This window comes from Gigantopelta aegis, chromosome 12, assembly GCF_016097555.1.
Source record: "Gigantopelta aegis isolate Gae_Host chromosome 12, Gae_host_genome, whole genome shotgun sequence".
Classification (NCBI taxonomy): domain Eukaryota; kingdom Metazoa; phylum Mollusca; class Gastropoda; order Neomphalida; family Peltospiridae; genus Gigantopelta; species Gigantopelta aegis.
In genome coordinates this window covers 36,795,907-36,817,907 of record NC_054710.1, presented here as the reverse complement: position 1 = coordinate 36,817,907, position 22,001 = coordinate 36,795,907, and the positions used below count along the sequence as shown (strand labels likewise).

The following is a 22,001-nucleotide window of genomic DNA, read 5'->3' as shown; positions in this document are numbered from 1 at the left end:
AGGGATATCAAACAGTAGCCGTGGCTTGTAAAGATCGCATACTACTGGTTACACTTCCTATTTAACATGGGTTAAGTCTAACAGCCAAACAAATGTCTATAATCAGTGGCCTAATTCACATGTAGCTCTGTTAAGCAATCTCACATTGTCTTGGAAGTATTAGCATTGCCTGCCTGCCTGCCCACCCGCCCGCACGTCTGTCTGATTGAACATTTACTGTTAAGATCTTTAAAAGATTAGTCAACAAAATGCACAATGAATTTCCACAGAAAAATATATCCAGTTCTCTAGCCACCCCAGCCCTGACACTTGCAGTAAACAATTGTTTTTTAAACATTCAGATTTTAAAAACAAACTAAAACAAAAGGTGAATACCATCACGAATTTACACAAAAGTGGATTATCTATTCCAGTGTTTTATAGTATTGAAAACCTACTCGAGACAGCATGCTCAAGTTAGTCAGTTCTTTCTTTCCTGGGCCCCGTTCCACGAAGCGATCCTAGCCCTAAAACCACTAAGTACATAGGGTAGCTATGCGCCTAAGGTAATCTTAGGGCTAATGTAGCTATGCGCCTAAGGTAATCTTAGGGCTAAGGTAGCTATGCGCCTAAGGTAATCTTAGGGCTAAGGTAGCTATGCGCCTAAGGTAATCTTAGGACTAAGGTAGCTATGCGCCTAAGGTAATCTTAGGACTAAGGTAGCTATGCGCCTAAGGTAATCTTAAGGCTAAGGTAGCTATGCGCCTAAGGTAATCTTAGTGCTAAGGTAGCTATGCGCCTAAGGTAATCTTAGGGCTAAGATCGCTTCATGGAATGGGGCCCTGGACAATAAATGTATATATCTTGGTTAAAAACTCACATTCAAACAACATAGAACTGGTTTTACCACTCAAGTCCACACACTAGCCTGGTCTAGACGGTCTACAGTAGATCTGTACAACTACCAACATGTAGTGGTCTGTTTATCACACTCAAGTCTACAGACTAGCCTGGTCTAGACTGTCTACAGTAGATCTGTACAACTAACATGTAGTGGTCTGTTTCTCACACTCAAGTCCACAGACTAGCCTGGTCTAGACGGTCTACAGTAGATCTGTACAACTACCAACATGTAGTGGTCAGTTTCTCATAGTCAAGTCCACAGACTAGCCTGGTCTAGACTGTCTACAGGTGAACTGTAAAACTACCAACATGTAGTGGTCTGTTTATCACACTCAAGTCCACAGACGTGACTGGTCTAGACTGTCTACAATAGATCTGTACAACTAACAACATGTAGTGGTCTGTTTCTCACACTCAAGTCCACAGACTAGACTGGTCTAGACTGTCTACAGTAGATCTGTACAACTAACAACATGTAGTGGTCTGTTTCTCACACTCAAGTCCACAGACGTGACTGGTCTAGACTGTCTACAGTAGATCTGTACAACTAACATGTAGTGGTCTGTTTCTCACACTCAAGTCCACAGACGTGACTGGTCTAGACTGTCTACAGTAGATCTGTACAACTAACAACATGTAGTGGTCTGTTTCTCACACTCAAGTCTACAGACTAGACTGGTCTAGACTGTCTACAATAGATCTGTACTACTAACAACATGTAGTGGTCTGTTTCTCACACTCAAGTCCACAGACGTGACTGGTCTAGACTGTCTACAGTAGATCTGTACAACTAACAACATGTAGTGGTCTGTTTCTCACACTCAAGTCTACAGACTAGACTGGTCTAGACTGTCTACAATAGATCTGTACTACTAACAACATGTAGTGGTCTGTTTCTCAAAGTCTTAGTCAGCTGTAAACTTAACGGTTCTTTGTCCTCTTGAAACACTATTTGCTATTTAACGTTAGTTTCTTGCTTGAAAAACTAATTTTCTAAAACTGTATCCTAACTGGACATGTGCGATGACAAGCAATTTTTTTAGAAACCATTGATTTCAATAGCTGTATCCTAATTGCATGCGTACGGTAAGGCACGACAGATTGATGTAGTCGAGCACACAACATAATACCGATAGGAATTGTTTCTGTTTTTTGTTGTGCGACACGAGCGACAAACACATATCAACTAATCAAACAACTTTTACTTGGCAGTTTCAACTGTTGGTAACAATTTTAAAAAGAAGACTGTTGTTATGGTCACGTCTGGTTAGGATATAAATATCATCGTGTTGCTTGCATTGCTCGCGCCATAAACGTCCGGTTAGGATACAGCTTAACATCTATGTACATGTATTTCCAAGAGTATAGCTATTTTCTAACATCTAGTCATATAAAATTTATTTTCTGGAGTACAACTATCTAAAAATTCATCTGGTACTCTACAAACCAATTTTTTTTTAAAGACAAATTCATGACACAGCAAAATGTTCTAAATTATCACACATTCCAATTTTTCATGACAATTTATTTCAAAGGTACAACTTACAAAATCCTAGTATAATCAAAATTGTGGTGTAACATCAACACTACTTCTCTAGACATTAAGACAACCAAAAACACACTGGATTGTAGAGAAATTATTACTGTATAATACTTTATTTTCGCGTGGAATTAATTTTCGCGTTTTTCGCGTGTGAATGAAATTCGTGAAAATATATTCCACGCGAAAATATACTTTTTATAAAGGCAGACCCCCCCCCCCCAAAAAATGTAGTATCGTTCAACTATACCACATTAGTTTCCGATGTACGAGGCTAGTAGTAACAAAGCGGTGCTCCCTCCTGTCATGGAACAAACTACAAAACACAAAAAGTTTTATGCTGTTTTCCTTCGCATGTGCTAGCGATCAATTCATCAGACAGAGTCTATACGTGTTCAACGACGGAAGTAAACATGCATTATCACAGTATATTAAAAATGTGGAAGTGAAAAAATTCGGACTGGCCTATGTTCAGATGTTTCATAATTTTATTTTTATTTTTGGCCTGTTAGCCAATCACAAACCGTTTTGAACTAGTATTTTGATGGCAATAAATATTGTTTCAATCAAACTTAAGTTACTGAGTACTAGTAGCTTGTGCCTTCAAATTTCATTTCGTTTGTTTTTGATTTTTGTTTTTATAACAATTATAAGGATTAACAAAAAACTGTACGTGGTAAGCACTTTCTGTTTACAATAAAGTCTTGATTGGTTAAAGCAGGAAAACTATTGTTTTATGTGTATAGCACTCGTGTGTACATGTAGGATTAGTTCTACAGATTAGCATAACAACCAGCCAAACTAAGTTCCGTTTTTAAAACAAAATTATTGACGTCTGTACTACAGGTTTTTTTATTGATGGGGGTTGGGAGATTCGCGAAAATAAATGTTCGCGAATTGACCCATTTTCATTAAATAGCGAAAATTTTATCCCGCGAAAATAAAGTATTCTACAGTACTCTGAGCAAGAAACATCAAGTTTCAATCAGACGAAAAGTACAATGTTTATAAAGGACAGGGCTCGAACTTAACAATGGTGCTGACGGCATGAGATATAAATTATCATAGGTAGAAAGCATCACCGATGGCACTTTTGTGCCATCGGTAAAACTCCTCAACAATGGCAAAATGTATACACCCTGTGTACATTATCTGCCAGTATTTAACATTTGCACATTTGAAAAATGTTTACATACAGCAAAATAGCCTTACAGTCATGTTTTATTTGCTGCAAATGTCACTTTAAAAATAATTGCCATTGGCAAGCTCAAAATTGCTGTCGGTAGGCTGTTTCACCCATGGCAATTCTTTTAAAAATTGCCGTGGGAGACAACTTCTTAAGTTCGAACACTGGAGGACTAAAATACCTTCAATCTAGATGAGACAAATTTGTAGATAAATGATCACTTTAAATATACAGTGAATCCCCTGTAAACTGGACACCCAGAGAACCAAGGAAGAAGTCTGATTTTAAGGAGCATCCAGTGAAAGGTTCCGTTCTGTACTGACATTTAAAAAGAAACTGTAAAAAATTGTCTATTTTTGAGGAAATTTCAGTTTACAGAGAGTCCAGTTTTGTGGGGTTTCACTGTAGTTTAAATACAAAAATACTGAAGAAGACAAGTTAGCCTAGACCTTCTGAAGTGGACTCAAGTGGATTGTGTGTTCTAATTAATAACTACAACAATGGTTTGGACGGGTTTTATAATCAATGCAATAATTAAATCTAATCTAAGACAAATTCCTGATTAGACATGCTGGACTAGATTAGACAAACATAAATAGATTTTTTTATATTGATGGTGCACATAATATCTCAGTGGTGAACAGACAGGGCAGCACATACCATGGTCTTTAATGTACCAGTATTGAGCACTGCTTGGGATGAGAAAAACCCACTGGTACTGATGGTGCATATATTATGTCAATTGGTGAATACACATCTCACATACCATGGCCTTTGATATACCAGTTGTGGGCACTGCTTGGGATGGGAAAAAAATCCACTAGAATTGATGGGGCATATATTATGTCAATTGGTGAATACACAGGGCAACACATACCATGGCCTTTCAGGCACGTACCTGCCTGTACGCAAGTATGCAGAGGCATCCACATCATTTTTCAAGAAAAACAAAAACAAAAAACCGAAAACCGTGTGCGCGAGAGAAAAGGAGAGGGATAACCAAATTGTAGAATAATGGCACATTGTCAAGTTCACACACATACACATAGACTAGACTGTCTCACTCTGACGTCATCGAATACAACATGACGACACATATTTTAGTGACGTTTACCACTTGCAATACACATTAGGTGGTACGCTAGTTAAAATGTCGGATGCTCAGAAAACGCTTTATTCGTATTTTGCGACGGGCCATGAACGTCAGTATGGCAGTCGGTTAACCTAAGTGTTCCTGGCAACCCCCAGTACTAACCAGTTATTTGCAAGTAAAGGCACAGGTATATCTACATGTAGATGTACTCCTTTTCATATCCGGACTCAGCTAAAGATATTTTAAAGTGAGATGCAAGTCAGACGATGCACTGATGCTATCTAAAGTTCAGACATTTTACAAATTGCCGCATTAAAACTTGCGATTTCCAAGTTTATTTATAGGTGTAAAATTAGTTCTCAAAGTCGCCAGAGTGCACCATAAGATGTCTAGGTTTCAAAAAATGTCTTGGGGGGGGGGGGGGGTGCCCCCAGACCCTCCCCCTACAACCTACAACCCCCTACAACTCACTCGCACCTTTGGTGCTTGACTGTAAATTTGGAATCCACATAAAAAATGGCTGGGTACGCCCCTGCCTTTGATATAAGAGTCGTGAGTACTGCTTGGATTGGAGAGGAAACCCAATAGGTTTGCTTAGGAGGTCCTATCCTTATATGACAATTGTGACACTAAATTTAATAATAAAATACTATATAATGAAAGACAACCAAGTACCTGTAAGAAATACAAGATACATAAAAATAGCAATGAAGCAAAAACAAAGCAGAAAAGCCTTAATACCAGTTATAAGACAAATTTCACATAGAACATATAGTAACCATAAGATACCAGTCAAGTGTATGTAACGAGACAAATTTCACATATAATCTGTTGTAACTGTTAGGTACCAGTCAAGTGTATCTAGTGAGACAAATTTCACATAGAATCTACAGTAACCATTAGATACCAGTCAAGTGTATGTAATGAGACAAATTTCACATAGAATCTATAGTAACCATTAGATACCAGTCAAGTGTATGTAATGAGACAAATTTCACATATAATCTATAGTAACCGTTAGATACCAGTCAAGTGTATGTAATGAGACAAATTTCACATATAATCTATAGTAAATGTTAAGATACCAGTCAAGTGTATGTAATGAGACAAATTTCACATATGATCTACAGTAACCGTTAGATACCAGTCAAGTGTATGTAATGAGACAAATTTCACATAGAATCTATAGTAACCGTTAAATACCAGTCAAGTGTATGTAATGAGACAAATTTCACATATAAACTATAGTAACCATTAAATACCAGTCAAATGTATGTAATGAGACAAATTTCACATAGAATCTATAGTAACCGTTAAATACCAGTCAAGTGTATGTAATGAGACAAATTTCACATAGAATCTATAGTAACCGTTAAATACCAGTCAAGTGTATGTAGTGAGACAAATTTCACATAGAATCTATAGTAACCGTTAAATACCAGTCAAGTGTATGTAATGAGACAAATTTCACATAGAACCTATAGTAACCATTAAATACCAGTCAAGTGTATGTAGTGAGACAAATTTCACATATAAACTATAGTAACCGTTAAATACCAGTCAAGTGTATGTAATGAGACAAATTTCACATATAAACTATAGTAACCGTTAAATACCAGTCAAGTGTATGTAATGAGACAAATTTCACATAGAACCTATAGTAACCATTAAATACCAGTCAAGTGTATGTAATGAGACAAATTTCACATATAATCTATAGTAACCGTTAGATACCAGTCAAGTGTATGTAATGAGACAAATTTCACATATAATCTATAGTAACCGTTAAATACCAGTCAAGTGTATGTAATGAGACAAATTTCACATAGAACCTATAGTAACCATTAAATACCAGTCGTGTATGTAATGAGACAAATTTCACATATAATCTATAGTAACCGTTAGATACCAGTCAAGTGTATGTAATGAGACAAATTTCACATATAATCTATAGTAACCGTTAAATACCAGTCAAGTGTATGTAATGAGACAAATTTCACATATAATCTATAGTAACCATTAAATACCAGTCAAGTGTATGTAATGAGACAAATTTCACATAGAACCTATAGTAACCATTAAATACCAGTCAAGTGTATGTAGTGAGACAAATTTCACATAGAATCTATAGTAACCGTTAAATACCAGTCAAGTGTATGTAATGAGACAAATTTCACATAGAATCTATAGTAACCGTTAAATACCAGTCAAGTGTATGTAATGAGACAAATTTCACATATAATCTATAGTAACTGTTAGATACCAGTCAGGTGTATGTAATGAGACAAATTTCACATATAACTTATAGTAACCATTAAATACCAGTCAAGTGTATGTAATGAGACAAATTTCACATAGAATCTATAGTAACCGTTAAATACCAGTCAAGTGTATGTAATGAGACAAATTTCACATATAAACTATAGTAACCGTTAAATACCAGTCAAGTGTATCTAGTGAGTCAAATTTCACATAGAATCTATAGAAAGTTAAAGTTTGTTTTGTTTAACACCACCACTAGAGCACAGTGGAATGTCAAACATTCCGTTAGATACTAGTCAGGTGTATGTAATGCGACAAATTTTGCAGAGAATCCAGTGACAACTTTCACACAGAACCTACAGTAACCCAATTTTAAACCACACTATTACCTCTCCTCTTGACATACACGACACGCAGACCCCATCGTCAAGGTAACCGTTGACGACGACATCCCCATTTAGGGTTCCATTGCAGAGAGTGTGCCCTTCAGCCATCAGACGCTTGCATTCGTGTACTCCGCCATCATGGTAACGGCTGGTTCGGGGCGACACGTTTGTCGGAGTTGGACTGGGTGTCGGGGTTTGACTAGCTGAACGTTTGCGTTCAAATTCGACCTGAAAAGAAACAAAAAAAGGTTTCACCGAGGTCGACAGAAGGACTTTCCTGCACCATCGTTTTGGCTGTGTACACAACACGCATTATGAGAGTACTACTAAAACAGAAATAAATGTGTCATTGATGTCAATAGCGGGACATTCCGGCACCATCGTTTTGGCTGTGTACACAACAAGCATTATGAGAGTACTACTAAAACAGAAATAAATGTGTCACTGACGTCGAAAGCGGGACATTCCGGCACCATCATTTTGGCTGTGTACACAACACGCATTATGAGAGTACTACTAAAACAGAAATAAATGTGTCACTGACGTCAATAGCGGGACATTCCGGCACCATCGTTTTGGCTGTGAACACAACACGCATTACGAGAGTACTACTAAAACAGAAATAAATGTGTCATTGATGTCGATAGCGGGACATTCCGGCACCATCGTTTTGGCTGTGAACACAACAAGCATTACGAGAGTACTACTAAAGTAATACATGTCCCCTACTGAGCCCAACACATTTTTGTACCTCCTAAGGGCCATAACTCCGTAAACAATGGGTAAATCGCCATAAAAGTCAAAACTTGAACTGTAACAGAACATGGTAAAGCTATGCCAATTTTGTTAGCTCAGTATCTTCAAGCATTGCAAAACAAAGTCCGGAAAACAAATATTTGTGTTTCCTAAGTTCAAGGGCTATAACTCTGTCTAAATGGGTAAACTGCCATGAAAGTATCATCTATAACAGTATTTGATCTCTAACAGTACATGATAAAGCTATACAAAACATTTCAACTCAATATCTCAAGGCATTGTAAAAAAACCCAAAAAACTTCCTGAAAACTATATGTGGGATGGATGGACAGATGGATGGATGGATGGATGGACGGATGAACCGACAGACAGACAGACGGAGATGAAACCGATAGTCCATTCCAGATAATGAACTAATCAATGGAGCTTTCATTTTTAGAATGTTGAAATTGACACAAGTTAAAGTTTGTTTTGTTTAACGACACCACTAGATGACATTGATTAATTAATCATTGGCGATTGGATGTCAAACATTTGATAATTCTCAGTGTTCTCGCTGGGTGAAAATTAAAGGAGGGCGGCCACGCAGCATCACACTCTTCGAAGAAAAAAATGGGGGTGGGGGAGAGCTTGGTGGTTACCATGTTGTTGTGTGTTGATAGACTTTGTGGAAAGACATACTCCTTATTTTGATTACAAAACGTTTGTACGAAATACACGCAGGCTCGTCTTTTAATTGAACCGAAGATGTTATGATTATCGGTCCAATATTCACTGGCAGTTCCGGTTTTGCTGAACCATCAAAGTTTTAATATTATTTTAATAAAGATTTCAAGATATACGAAGAACAAAAAAGACGTGTGCGTGTGATCCCCTAATGTCGACATTTGTTTTTGTTATTCCCATCTTCATCGCCAACTGATAAAAAGTAGTTTAGTTTTTGTAGTGGCGGTGTATATATTATTATTATCATAGTCACTTCGTACCCAAGTCATATCGTACCATCCATTTCGTACCATGCTGCCTGGTCATTTCGTACCCTAGTCATTTCGTACCATTGCAAAAAGTCATTTCGTACCCAAGTCATTTCGTACCCTAGTCATTTTCGTACCCTAGTCATTTCGTACCCTAGTCATTTCATACCATTGTGAAAAGTCATTTCAGTATGTAGAAAACGAATTGACTATAGCATAAAAGCAGTGGGTTTTGTTTTAAAACTTTAATTTTAACAGTTTGAAAAATGCAATAGCAGGGTGGGCCGCCCCGCTTAAATGGAGCAGCAAAAACACTGATTCTGACAGGTAGTCATCAGAAGAAACCCGATACATTTTTCCTAATGCAGCGAAGGATCTTTTATATGCACTTTCCCACAGATAGGAAAGCACATACCACAGCCTTTGTTCAGCTGTGGTGCCCTGGTTGGAACGAGAAAACCCCCAGTTAGTTGAATGGATCCACAGAGGTGGTTCGATCCTGCGATGCAAGCACCTCAAGCGAGTACTCAAATGTCTGAGCTAAATCCTGTCCCAGCACAAAAAAAAGTCTGGAAAACATTTTCTTATCTCCTAAGTCAAGGGCCATAACTCTGTTACAAATGGGTAAATTGCCATGAAAGTCGAATTTGATCTGTAACAGAACATGATAAAGCCATACATAAAATGTCAGTGCAATATCTTGAGGCATTGCAAAACAAAGTCCGGAAAACCAATTTTCGTATTTCCTAAGTGTGAAACGCATCTCATGCCTCGTATCATGTTATATTTGGGATTTGTGTGCGTTACCTGAAATGGCTCACACTTTCCTTCCTGCAGTGACCATGTGAGCAGTTCTACTTTGTCCTCCCCATACTCTCCCACAGACACCTCCATTGCTGCGAAGAAGAACAAAACCAAGGAATAGTCAACAAAGTCTAAAAATGTCATTTGTCAAAAACAAAAACATACGTCAACAGTCTGAAAATGTAATTTGTCCAAAATAAATATCCACCCTACAATAACACTGTAAATAGTGTTGGCTTCTTGGGCAGCTGAATACATACCACCAATGTACGTTTGTTTTGTTTAATGATACCACTAGAGCACATTGATTTATTAATCATCGGCTATTGGATGTCAAACATAGGTCATTTTGACACAGTCATAGAGATGAAACAAGCTACATTTTTTCCATTAATAGCAAGGAAACTTTTATATGCACCATCCCACAGACAGGATAGCACATACCATAGTCGGCTGGGTCGATACATATTATATGACAATCCCCTATATAGTGACACTTCTACTTTGGACGTGTGAACAGTTTACCATAATCAGCTGGGTCGATACATATTACCGTATATCGCTGTGTATTAGCCGACTCCATGCATTAGCCGACCCCCTAGTTTCACCCTCCAAATCGGCTTTAAAATTATAGACCTTGTATATAAGCCGACCCCCCTATATAAAACTAACCAAGTCAGATGTCTGTGTGGTCTACAAAATGACAAAGTACATCTGCTTTCAAACGGCATTTGTCACAGCAAACTTATCCGGAAGCAGTAGCCGATTTCTATTTATAGAAACGGTGTCCGGTTAATTTATTTCTCGTAAAATATAAGTACCAAGATAGCGAAATATACCTAAACATTCTTGATTGCAGCCACACGTTAAAAACACAGTGACTGTTTGCATTGTTGATTGTGCTAATCGGTCTTTTCATTACTAGTCGGCTATACCCTACCATACCCAACCACCCGTGTCGATTAATCCCAAGCCGACAAACAAAACAAATGAAGCTGGAACAATTAACGTGTTCACCGGTTTAGTAAGCAGTTTTGTAATGACATGTGACCTGCGAAGTTTTCCGAAATTGTTTTGATCGGTCACCATTTATTGTTGTTTAAACAGAAATATTACTAAATAACTTTTAAACACCAACATTTATTAAAGATGAACATATATATACAATTTTAATATCTTTTATTTGTAATAGCTTGTGTTAAAATGCAATATTAAACCTTTATGAAAGCGGAAATGCAGAGCACAATAATGACAATAGATCGAGTCGAGCCATGACGTCACTATTCTAACTTTACATTTCCAATAAAATGTTGACTCCTTAGATAAGCCGACCCCAGCCTTTGACTTGATAAATTTTGTCTCAAAAAGTCGGCTAATACACAGCGATATACGGTATATAACAATCCCCTATATAGTTGTACTTCTACTTTAGATATGTGAACAGCTTGCAATAGTCTGGGTCGATACATATTATATAACAATCCCCTATATAGTGACACTTCTACTTTAGACATGTGAACAGCTTGCAATAGTCGGCTGGGTCGATACATATTATATGACAATCCCCTATATAGTTGCACTTCTATTATGTACATGTGAACAGCTTACCATAATCTGCCGGGTTGTGGTAGTTTGGACACGTCAGTCCCTGCGACTCTAGGTACGGGAGAAGAGCGGGAATACTGCCACGATAGATGCACTGCCCATCAGCCAGCATGTACAACTGAAGTATAATGATAAAAAATATACTTGTCAGCATTTTGCTGATTAACTAAAACATAGGTTATTGCATGGCTTAAACTTGCCAACGGTACCAACGGCACCAACGGCACCAACGGCAATAGCCGTCGTTAAGATATAAATTGCTGCAGGTCTGAGACTTTATCGATGACAGTATTTGAGATATAAACTGCCGTAGGTCTGGGACTTTATCGATGACAGTATTTGAGATATAAACTGCCGTAGGTCTGGGACTTTATCGATGACAGTATTTGAGATATAAACTGCCGTAGGTCTGGGACTTTATCAATGACAGTATTTGAGATATAAATTGCTGTAGGTCCGAGACTTTATCAATGACAGTATTTGAGATATAAATTGCCGCGGGTCTGGGACTTTATCGATGACAGTATTTGAGATATAAACTGCCGTAGGTCTGGAACTTTATCGATGACAGTATTTGAGATATAAACTGCCGTAGGTCTGGGACTTTATCGATGACAGTATTTGAGATATAAACTGCCGTAGGTCCGAGACTTTATCAATGACAGTATTTGAGATATAAATTGCCGCAGGTCTGGGACTTTATCGATGACAGTATTTGAGATATAAATTGCTGCAGGTCTGGGACTTTATCGATGACAGTATTTGAGATATAAACTGCCGTAGGTCTGGGACTTTATCGATGACAGTATTTGAGATATAAACTGCCGTAGGTCTGGGACTTTATCGATGACAGTATTTGAGATATAAATTGCTGTAGGTCCGAGACTTTATCGATGACAGTATTTGAGATATAAACTGCTGTAGGTCTGGGACTTTATCGATGACAGTATTTGAGATATAAATTGCCGCAGGTCTGGGACTTTATCGATGACAGTATTTGCCACTGGATAAAAAATAACCGCTGTCAAGTTGAAGGAATAATATTTACTTATTACTTTATGTTTGTTGCAAAGGTTACTGGTTTAAAATTGCTGTAAGCAGGCTTAAAATTACGGTCAGTGAGCATATCAAATTCTGAAGTTCGAGCCCTGCTATTGAATTAAAAAAACAAAAAAATTCCACGAACAAATGGATTAGGTATTTAATATGCCGTCTTCAATATATTAATCAAAATAACAACTTTTTTTTTATCATACTTGCTAACATAATGATGTCATAAATTAGTTCCCTTGTTTTAATCGCACGATTTAATAATTATTAAAAATATGTTAAATTACTTGGATGAAAAAATAATATCAAAAGTTATAATCATGTTATATGTATGTGATCAAATATCTCAAAGAGTTTTGCACTTAGCCTGACCAAAACAAAAAAACATTGAATGGTGCTTGGGTGGAAAACAATATTACAAATGATAATTGTGTTATACGTACGTGATCAAACATCTCGAAGAGTTTAGCACTCGGCTGATGAATTGTACAGATGATCGTGCGCCCACCTGCCGCTAGCGACTTGAGAAGGGACACACACTGGAAGCAAGAGGCACTATCCAAACCACTGCAAACACAAAGTCAGATGTTGGCCAACTGGGCACTCATAAACAAGAAATAATATTCAGAATGTCTCACTGAGAAATTATCACATTTGCGTGTAATGTACAATATTAGTGGACGATTTGGCACTTACAAATCAATGGCGATGTCGTCATTACTAAACACATCATCATTAATACAATTCTCAGAAAACTGTGTAAAGTGGTTTACGTTGTTTCTATATAAATGTATATAATTCAGAAAAAAAGCTGAGGTAATAAATATAATAAGAAACTCCGTACCAGTTATTATGCAAATTAACCCATGAAGCAACTAACCTGACTAGGGATATTTGAAGCTTAGTGCTACAAAATTATAAAATCATTGTGTGCTATGACGTCACTACAACACACGCCATAGTGATGTCATAGCCTACTTTGAAAATATGGACCCAAGTGGGTCCATCGAAGAACAGTCATTATACAAATGAACCACTGACTGTACTAATCTAGTGGGCTAATTAAAAAACAGTTAAGACCACAAACAGACATGATTGTGTACCCTACCAGAAACCCTGATTTTACTAGACCATAGGAATGTTAATGAGGACTGAGAGATAGCTTTCCATTTGGGGGTTTGGGAAAAGTTTGAAAATGGCCCATGCACAAAGTACTTCTGAGCCAACTGGTTATACAAATTATGAAAATAAAAGGAATCCAACATGTCAGTATTTATTTTTTGATTAATATTAATTAAACTCACATTACTGATATGTAGTCGCATCTATCTTATTTATTTACCTTTTTTTATATATTGGATGCAATTGCTTATTGGTTGTCCTTCAACAGTTTTTTTCTAGGCAATTTATTTGCCATCTGTTTTTTATTCCTTTTCCTAACTTTACCACATCAAACTCACATTCAACAACACGGGATGCCACTTTTTCAAAAGGCAAACTGTTTGACAACTTGTTACGCAGCGAATCATTGTTGGTCTATTGGAAACCGTAGGCCAATCACAATATGGGACAGTCAAGAAGTTCAGATTGTAATATTGGGTTATTTCTGGTATATCCCGGTGAATTTCGTTTTCTCTGGCACCATAAATTAGGGCGAAGTGCTCCGAATGACCACTCGTTAAAAATTATAACAACCGGAAAATAAAAATCGGTAACGGTATATTTAAAAAGCAGAAATCCGTTTTATAATGGAAAATAATCATGTCTACACAAATTAACCCATGAAGAAGACTACAAATTAACCCCTGACGGTACTGACCTGGTGGGTTCGTCGAAGAACATGAGCGGGGGGTTGTTGACGAGCTCGAGTGCGATAGAAAGACGCTTGCGCTGACCACCAGACAGATTGCTCGTCCAAGTCTTCTTCGTCTCCATCAGACCCAGCGTCTCCAAGATCTCATCCACCTGAGTAAACAAATATTAAAATTAAACACACAATAAATATGCAGGTAAAAACAAATTATGTTAGTTATGAGAGAGAGAAAAAGAGAGAGAGAGAGAGAGAGAGAGAGAGAGAGAGAGAGAGAGAGAGGTAATAAAAATTATGGTTATTTCAACTCTTGATCGACAGAGAAAAAATCTGCTGCTTCCAATGTACTACCATAGAAGTTGTAAGAGACAGGATAGTACATACCACAGCCTTTGATATAGCACAATTTTGGTACACTAGCTGAATGGAGGAAAACCCCGAAAACCTACACCCCTTCACTTCTCAAGCAAGTGCTCTACTACCAAGCTACAAAAAGGAGACAGAAAGAAAGACGGAGACAGGGAGGAGACAGACTCACCATGTCTTCTTTCTGTGACTGTTTCAATTTCTCGTCCAGTTTGAGGTTTGCGGAACACATCATCGACTCTAAGACCGTCAGGTGGGGCAGCAGATGATCGTCCTGCATGATGTAGCACGACATCTTCCGGAACGACCGCAAATCTCGGTCCCGACCTCGGACCAGGATATCACCTGTCACATTCTTTGTTCTGAAATAGTCACAGAGATACATGATGCAACACGACCTCGGACCAGGATATCACCTGTCACATTCTTTGTTCTGAAATAGTCATAGATACATGATGTAACACGAACGTGGATCAGGATATCACCTGTCACATTCTTTGTTCTGAAATAGTCATAGATACATTGCAGATCTAAGCAAAAATAGATGAATGTATGAATAAATAAATAAATACATGAATAAATAAAAAAGTAAAAAAGTAAATAAAAAAAGAAACAAACAAGCAATAAATAAATAAATATACAAATAAACAAGCATTTTGAGAGTACTGCTAAATCAATACATGTCCCCAGATTACTATTACCTTTAGCCAGTGAGTAGGACATGTATCTGAGTATATTACTATTACCTGTAGCCAGTGAGTAGGACATGTATTGGAATATATTATTATTACCTTTAGCCAGTGAGTAGGACATGTATCCGAGTATATTACTATTACCTGTAGCCAGTGAGTAGGACATGTATCTGAGTATATTACTATTACCTGTAGCCAGTGAGTAGGACATGTATCTGAGTATATTACTATTACCTGTAGCCAGTGAGCAGGACATGTATTGGAATATATTACTATTACCTGTAGCCAGTGAGTAGGACATGTACTGGAATATATTACTATTACCTGTAGCCAGTGAGTAGGACATGTATTGGAATATATTACTATTACCTGTAGCCAGTGAGTAGGACATGTATTGGAATATATTATTATTACCTTTAGCCAGTGAGTAGGACATGTATCCGAGTATATTACTATTACCTTTAGCCAGTGAGTAGGACATGTATCCGAGTATATTACTATTACCTGTAGCCAGTGAGTAGGACATGTATCTGAGTATATTACTATTACCTGTAGCCAGTGAGTAGGACATGTATCTGAGTATATTACTATTACCTGTAGCCAGTGAGTAGGACATGTATTGGAATATATTATTATTACCTGTAGCCAGTGAGTACGACATGTATCTGAATATATTATTATTACCTGTAGCCAGTGAGTAGGACATGTATTGGAATATATTATTATTACCTGTAGCCAGTGAGTAGGACATGTATCTGAGTATATTACTATTACCTGTAGCCAGTGAGTAGGACATGTATTGGAATATATTACTATTACCTGTAGCCAGTGAGTAGGACATGTATCCGAGTATATTACTATTACCTGTAGCCAGTGAGTAGGACATGTATCTGAGTATATTACTATTACCTTTAGCCAGTGAGTAGGACATGTATCTGAGTATATTACTATTACCTTTAGCCAGTGAGTAGGACATGTATCGGAATATATTACTATTACCTTTAGCCAGTGAGTAGGACGTGTATCGGAATATATTACTATTACCTTTAGCCAGTGAGTAGGACGTGTATCGGAATATATTATTATTACCTGTAGCCAGTGAGTATGACGTGTATCTGAGTATATTATTATTACCTGTAGCCAGTGAGTATGACGTGTATCTGAGTATATTACTATTACCTGTAGCCAGTGAGTAGGACATGTATCTGAGTATATTACTATTACCTGTAGCCAGTGAGTAGGACATGTATCTGAGTATATTACTATTACCTTTAGCCAGTGAGTAGGACATGTATCCGAGTATATTACTATTACCTGTAGCCAGTGAGTAGGACATGTATTGGAATATATTACTATTACCTTTAGCCAGTGAGTAGGACGTGTATCGGAATATATTATTATTACCTGTAGCCAGTGAGTATGACGTGTATCTGAGTATATTATTATTACCTGTAGCCAGTGAGTAGGACATGTATCTGAGTATATTACTATTACCTTTAGCCAGTGAGTAGGACATGTATCTGAGTATATTACTATTACCTTTAGCCAGTGAGTAGGACATGTATTGGAATATATTACTATTACCTTTAGCCAGTGAGTAGGACATGTATCGGAATATATTATTATTATCTGTAGCCAGTGAGTATGACGTGTATCTGAGTATATTACTAATACCTGTAGCCAGTGAGTAGGACATGTATTGGAATATATTATTATTACCTGTAGGCAGTGAGTATGACGTGTGAGTATATTATTATTACCTGTAGCCAGTGAGTATGACGTGTATCGGAGTATATTATTATTACCTGTAGCCAGTGAGTAGGACATGTATCTGAGTATATTACTATTACCTGTAGCCAGTGAGTAGGACATGTATTGGAATATATTACTATTACCTGTAGCCAGTGAGTAGGACATGTATCTGAGTATATTACTATTACCTGTAGCCAGTGAGTAGGACATGTATCTGAGTATATTACTATTACCTGTAGCCAGTGAGTAGGACATGTATCTGAGTATATTACTATTACCTTTAGCCAGTGAGTAGGACATGTATCCGAGTATATTACTATTACCTGTAGCCAGTGAGTAGGACATGTATTGGAATATATTACTATTACCTTTAGCCAGTGAGTAGGACGTGTATCGGAATATATTATTATTACCTGTAGCCAGTGAGTATGACGTGTATCTGAGTATATTATTATTACCTGTAGCCAGTGAGTAGGACATGTATCTGAGTATATTACTATTACCTTTAGCCAGTGAGTAGGACATGTATCTGAGTATATTACTATTACCTTTAGCCAGTGAGTAGGACATGTATCTGAGTATATTACTATTACCTTTAGCCAGTGAGTAGGACATGTATTGGAATATATTACTATTACCTTTAGCCAGTGAGTAGGACATGTATCGGAATATATTATTATTATCTGTAGCCAGTGAGTATGACGTGTATCTGAGTATATTACTATTACCTGTAGCCAGTGAGTAGGACATGTATTGGAATATATTATTATTACCTGTAGGCAGTGAGTATGACGTGTGAGTATATTATTATTACCTGTAGCCAGTGAGTATGACGTGTATCGGAGTATATTATTATTACCTGTAGCCAGTGAGTAGGACATGTATCGGAGTATATTATTATTACCTGTAGCCAGTGAGTAGGACATGTATCTGAGTATATTACTATTACCTGTAGCCAGTGAGTAGGACATGTATTGGAATATATTATTATTACCTGTATCCAGTGAGTATGACATGTATCGGAGTATATTATTATTACCTGTAGCCAGTGAGTAGGACATGTATCTGAGTATATTACTATTACATGTAGCCAGTGAGTAGGACATGTATCGGAGTATATTACTATTACCTGTAGCCAGTGAGTGTGACGTGTATCGGAGTATAATATTACCTGTAACCAGTGAGTATGACGTGTATCTGAGTATATTATTATTACCTGTAGCCAGTGAGTATGTTCATGAGTGAGGATTTGCCTGCACCAGACGGTCCCATGATGGCCGTCAGTTCTCCAGAACGAAACTTGCCAGAGATACATTTTAAAATGGTTTTCAATTCTGGAAAAACAAGCAGAGAGAACAAACTATTACTAATAGTGATACAATGTATATAAACTAGAGTTCAGGATGTTACTCTTGAAATGTAGGTGGCTATATCTGTTGAATGCTGTGAGGTGTACATTTGTAAGGATGGCAAGCAGGCTGCTATATCTGTTGAATGTTGTGAGGTGTACATTTGTAAGGATGGCAAGCAGGCTGCTATATCTGTTGAATGCTGTGAGGTGTACATTTGTAAGGATGGCAAGCAGGCTGCTATATCTGTTGAATGTTGTGAGGTGTACATCTGTATGGATGACAAGCAGGCTGCTATATCTGTTGAATGTTGTGAGGTGTACATTGTAAGGATGACAAGCAGGCTGCTATATCTGTTGAATGCTGTGAGGTGTACATTTGTAAGGATGGCAAGCAGGCTGCTATATCTGTTGAATGTTGTGAGGTGTACATTTGTAAGGATGGCAAGCAGGCTGCTATATCTGTTGAATGCTGTGAGGTGTACATTTGTAAGGATGACAAGCAGGCTGCTATATCTGTTGAATGCTGTGAGGTGTACATTTGTAAGGATGGCAAGCAGGCTGCTATATCTGTTGAATGCTGTGAGGTGTACATTTGTAAGGATGACAAGCAGGCTGCTATATCTGTTGAATGTTGTGAGGTGTACATCTGTAAGGATGGCAAGCAGGCTGCTATATCTGTTGAATGCTGTGAGGTGTACATTTGTAAGGATGACAAGCAGGCTGCTATATCTGTTGAATGTTGTGAGGTGTACATTGTAAGGACGACAAGCAGGCTGCTATATCTGTTGAATGTTGTGAGGTGTACATTGTAAGGATGACAAGCAGGCTGCTATATCTGTTGAATGTTGTGAGGTGTACATTTGTAAGGATGACAAGCAGGCTGCTATATCTGTTACCATAAAACTTTTGTGGCCTGCTATCACCTCTTTGAAAAATAGTGGGAAAAGGCCAACCATCCAAGCTTTTTATACTGGAGCCTAAAGTTCCAGGGCCCCGGTTATATAGTAGTATATAATATGTGGGGCTAAGGATTGATGGAACATGGAATATTTCTATGAAAACACACATTCATCTGTTTGTCTGTCTGTCTCTCCTTCTCAGACACACACATTCATTCTGTTTGTCTGTCCTGTCTCTCCTTCTCAGACACACACATTCATTCTGTTTGTCTGTCCTGTCTCTCCTTCTCTGACACACACATTCATTCTGTCTATCTGTCTCTCTCTCCTTCTCAGACACACACATTCATTCTGTCTGTCTGTCTGTCTCTCCTTCTCAGACACACCCATTCATTCATTCTGTCTGTCTGTCTGTCTCTCCTTCTCAGACACACACATTCATTCTGTCTGTCTCTCCTTCTCTGACGCTCACATTCATTCTGTCTGTCTCTCCTTCTCAGACACACACATTCATTCTGTCTGTCTGTCTCTCCTTCTCAGACACACACATTCATTCTGTCTGTCTCTCCTTCTCTGACGCTCACATTCTTTCTGTCTGTCTGTCTGTCTCTCTCCTTCTCAGACACACACATTCATTCTGTCTGTCTGTCTGTCTCTCCTTCTCAGACACACATTCATTCTGTCTGTCTGTCTCTCCTTCTCAGACACACACATTCATTCTGTCTGTCCTTCTCAGACACACATATTCATTCTGTCTGTCTGTCTCTCCTTCTCAGACACACACATTCATTCTGTTTGTCTGTCTCTCCTTCTCAGACACACACATTCATTCTGTTTGTCTGTCTCTCCTTCTCAGACACACACATTCATTCTGTCTGTCTGTCTCTCCTTCTCAGACACACACATTCATTCTGTCTGTCTGTCTGTCTCTCCTTCTCAGACACACACATTCATGCTGTCTGTCCGTCTCTCTTTCTCAGACACGCACATTCATTCTGTCTGTCCGTCTCTCCTTCTCAGACACACACATTCATTCTGTTTGTCTGTCTGTCTCTCCTTCTCAGACACACACATTCATTCTGTCTGTCTGTTTCTCCTTCTCAGACACACACATTCATTCTGTTTGTCTGTCTCTCCTTCTCAGACACACACATTCATTCTGTTTGTCTGTCTGTCTCTCCTTCTCACACACACATTCATTCTGTCTGTCTCTCCTTTTCAGACACACACATTCATTCTGTTTGTCTGTCTGTCTCTCCTTCTCATACACACATTCATTCTGTCTGTCTGTCTCTCCTTCTCAGACACACACATTCATTCTGTCTGTCTGTCTCCTTCTCAGACACACACATTCATTCTGTCTGTCTCTCCTTCGTAGACACACACATTCATTCTGTCTGTCTCTCCTTCTCAGACACACACATTCATTCTGTCTGTCTCTCCTTCTCAGACACACACATTCATTCTGTCTCTCCTTCAAAGACACACACATTCATTCTGTCTGTCTGTCTCTCCTTCTCAGACACACACATTCATTCTGTCTGTCTCTCCTTCTCAGACACACACATTCATTCTGTCTCTCCTTCAAAGACACACACATTCATTCTGTCTGTCTGTCTCTCCTTCTCAGACACACACATTCATTCTGTCTGTCTCTCCTTCTCAGACACACACATTCATTCTGTCTGTCTGTCTCTCCTTCTCAGACACACACATCCATTCTGTCTGTCTCTCCTTCTCAGACACACACATTCATTCTGTCTGTCTGTCTCTCCTTCTCAGACACACACATTCATTCTGTTTGTCTGTCTCTCCTTCTCAGACACACACATTCATTCTGTCTCTCCTTCAAAGACACACACATTCATTCTGTCTGTCTGTCTCTCCTTCTCAGACACACACATTCATTCTGTCTGTCTCTCCTTCTCAGACACACACATTCATTCTGTCTCTCCTTCAAAGACACACACATTCATTCTGTCTGTCTGTCTCTCCTTCTCAGACACACACATTCATTCTGTCTGTCTCTCCTTCTCAGACACACACATTCATTCTGTCTGTCTGTCTCTCCTTCTCAGACACACACATCCATTCTGTCTGTCTCTCCTTCTCAGACACACACATTCATTCTGTCTGTCTGTCTCTCCTTCTCAGACACACACATTCATTCTGTTTGTCTGTCTCTCCTTCTCAGACACACACATTCATTCTGTTTGTCTGTCTGTCTCTCCTTCTCACACACACATTCATTCTGTCTGTCTCTCCTTTTCAGACACACACATTCATTCTGTTTGTCTGTCTGTCTCTCCTTCTCATACACACATTCATTCTGTGTGTCTGTCTCTCCTTCTCAGACACGCACATTCATTCTGTCTGTCTGTCTCCTTCTCAGACACACATTCATTCATTCTGTCTGTCTCTCCTTCGTAGACACACACATTCATTCTGTCTGTCTCTCCTTCTCAAACACACACATTCATTCTGTCTCTCCTTCAAAGACACACACATTCATTCTGTCTGTCTGTCTCTCCTTCTCAGACACACACATTCATTCTGTCTGTCTCTCCTTCTCAGACACACACATTCATTCTGT

At 38.2% G+C, this 22,001-nt stretch overlaps 1 protein-coding gene across 2 annotated transcripts in view; it reads right to left on the bottom strand.

Moving 5' to 3' along the window:
- LOC121386342 (ATP-binding cassette sub-family G member 4-like) overlaps positions 1 to 22,001 on the bottom strand; it is a 72,192-nt gene that overhangs the window by 20,975 nt on the left and 29,216 nt on the right. For both annotated transcript variants that reach the window (XM_041517218.1, XM_041517219.1), the window contains exons 3-9: positions 18,375 to 18,492; positions 14,887 to 15,076; positions 14,358 to 14,503; positions 12,982 to 13,105; positions 11,492 to 11,606; positions 9,887 to 9,975; positions 7,353 to 7,577 (exon numbers count right to left, since the gene is read on the bottom strand). In XM_041517218.1, coding sequence (XP_041373152.1) covers positions 7,353 to 7,577; positions 9,887 to 9,975; positions 11,492 to 11,606; positions 12,982 to 13,105; positions 14,358 to 14,503; positions 14,887 to 15,076; positions 18,375 to 18,492 — 1,007 coding nt within the window. The remainder of the gene's footprint in view (positions 1 to 7,352; positions 7,578 to 9,886; positions 9,976 to 11,491; positions 11,607 to 12,981; positions 13,106 to 14,357; positions 14,504 to 14,886; positions 15,077 to 18,374; positions 18,493 to 22,001) is intronic.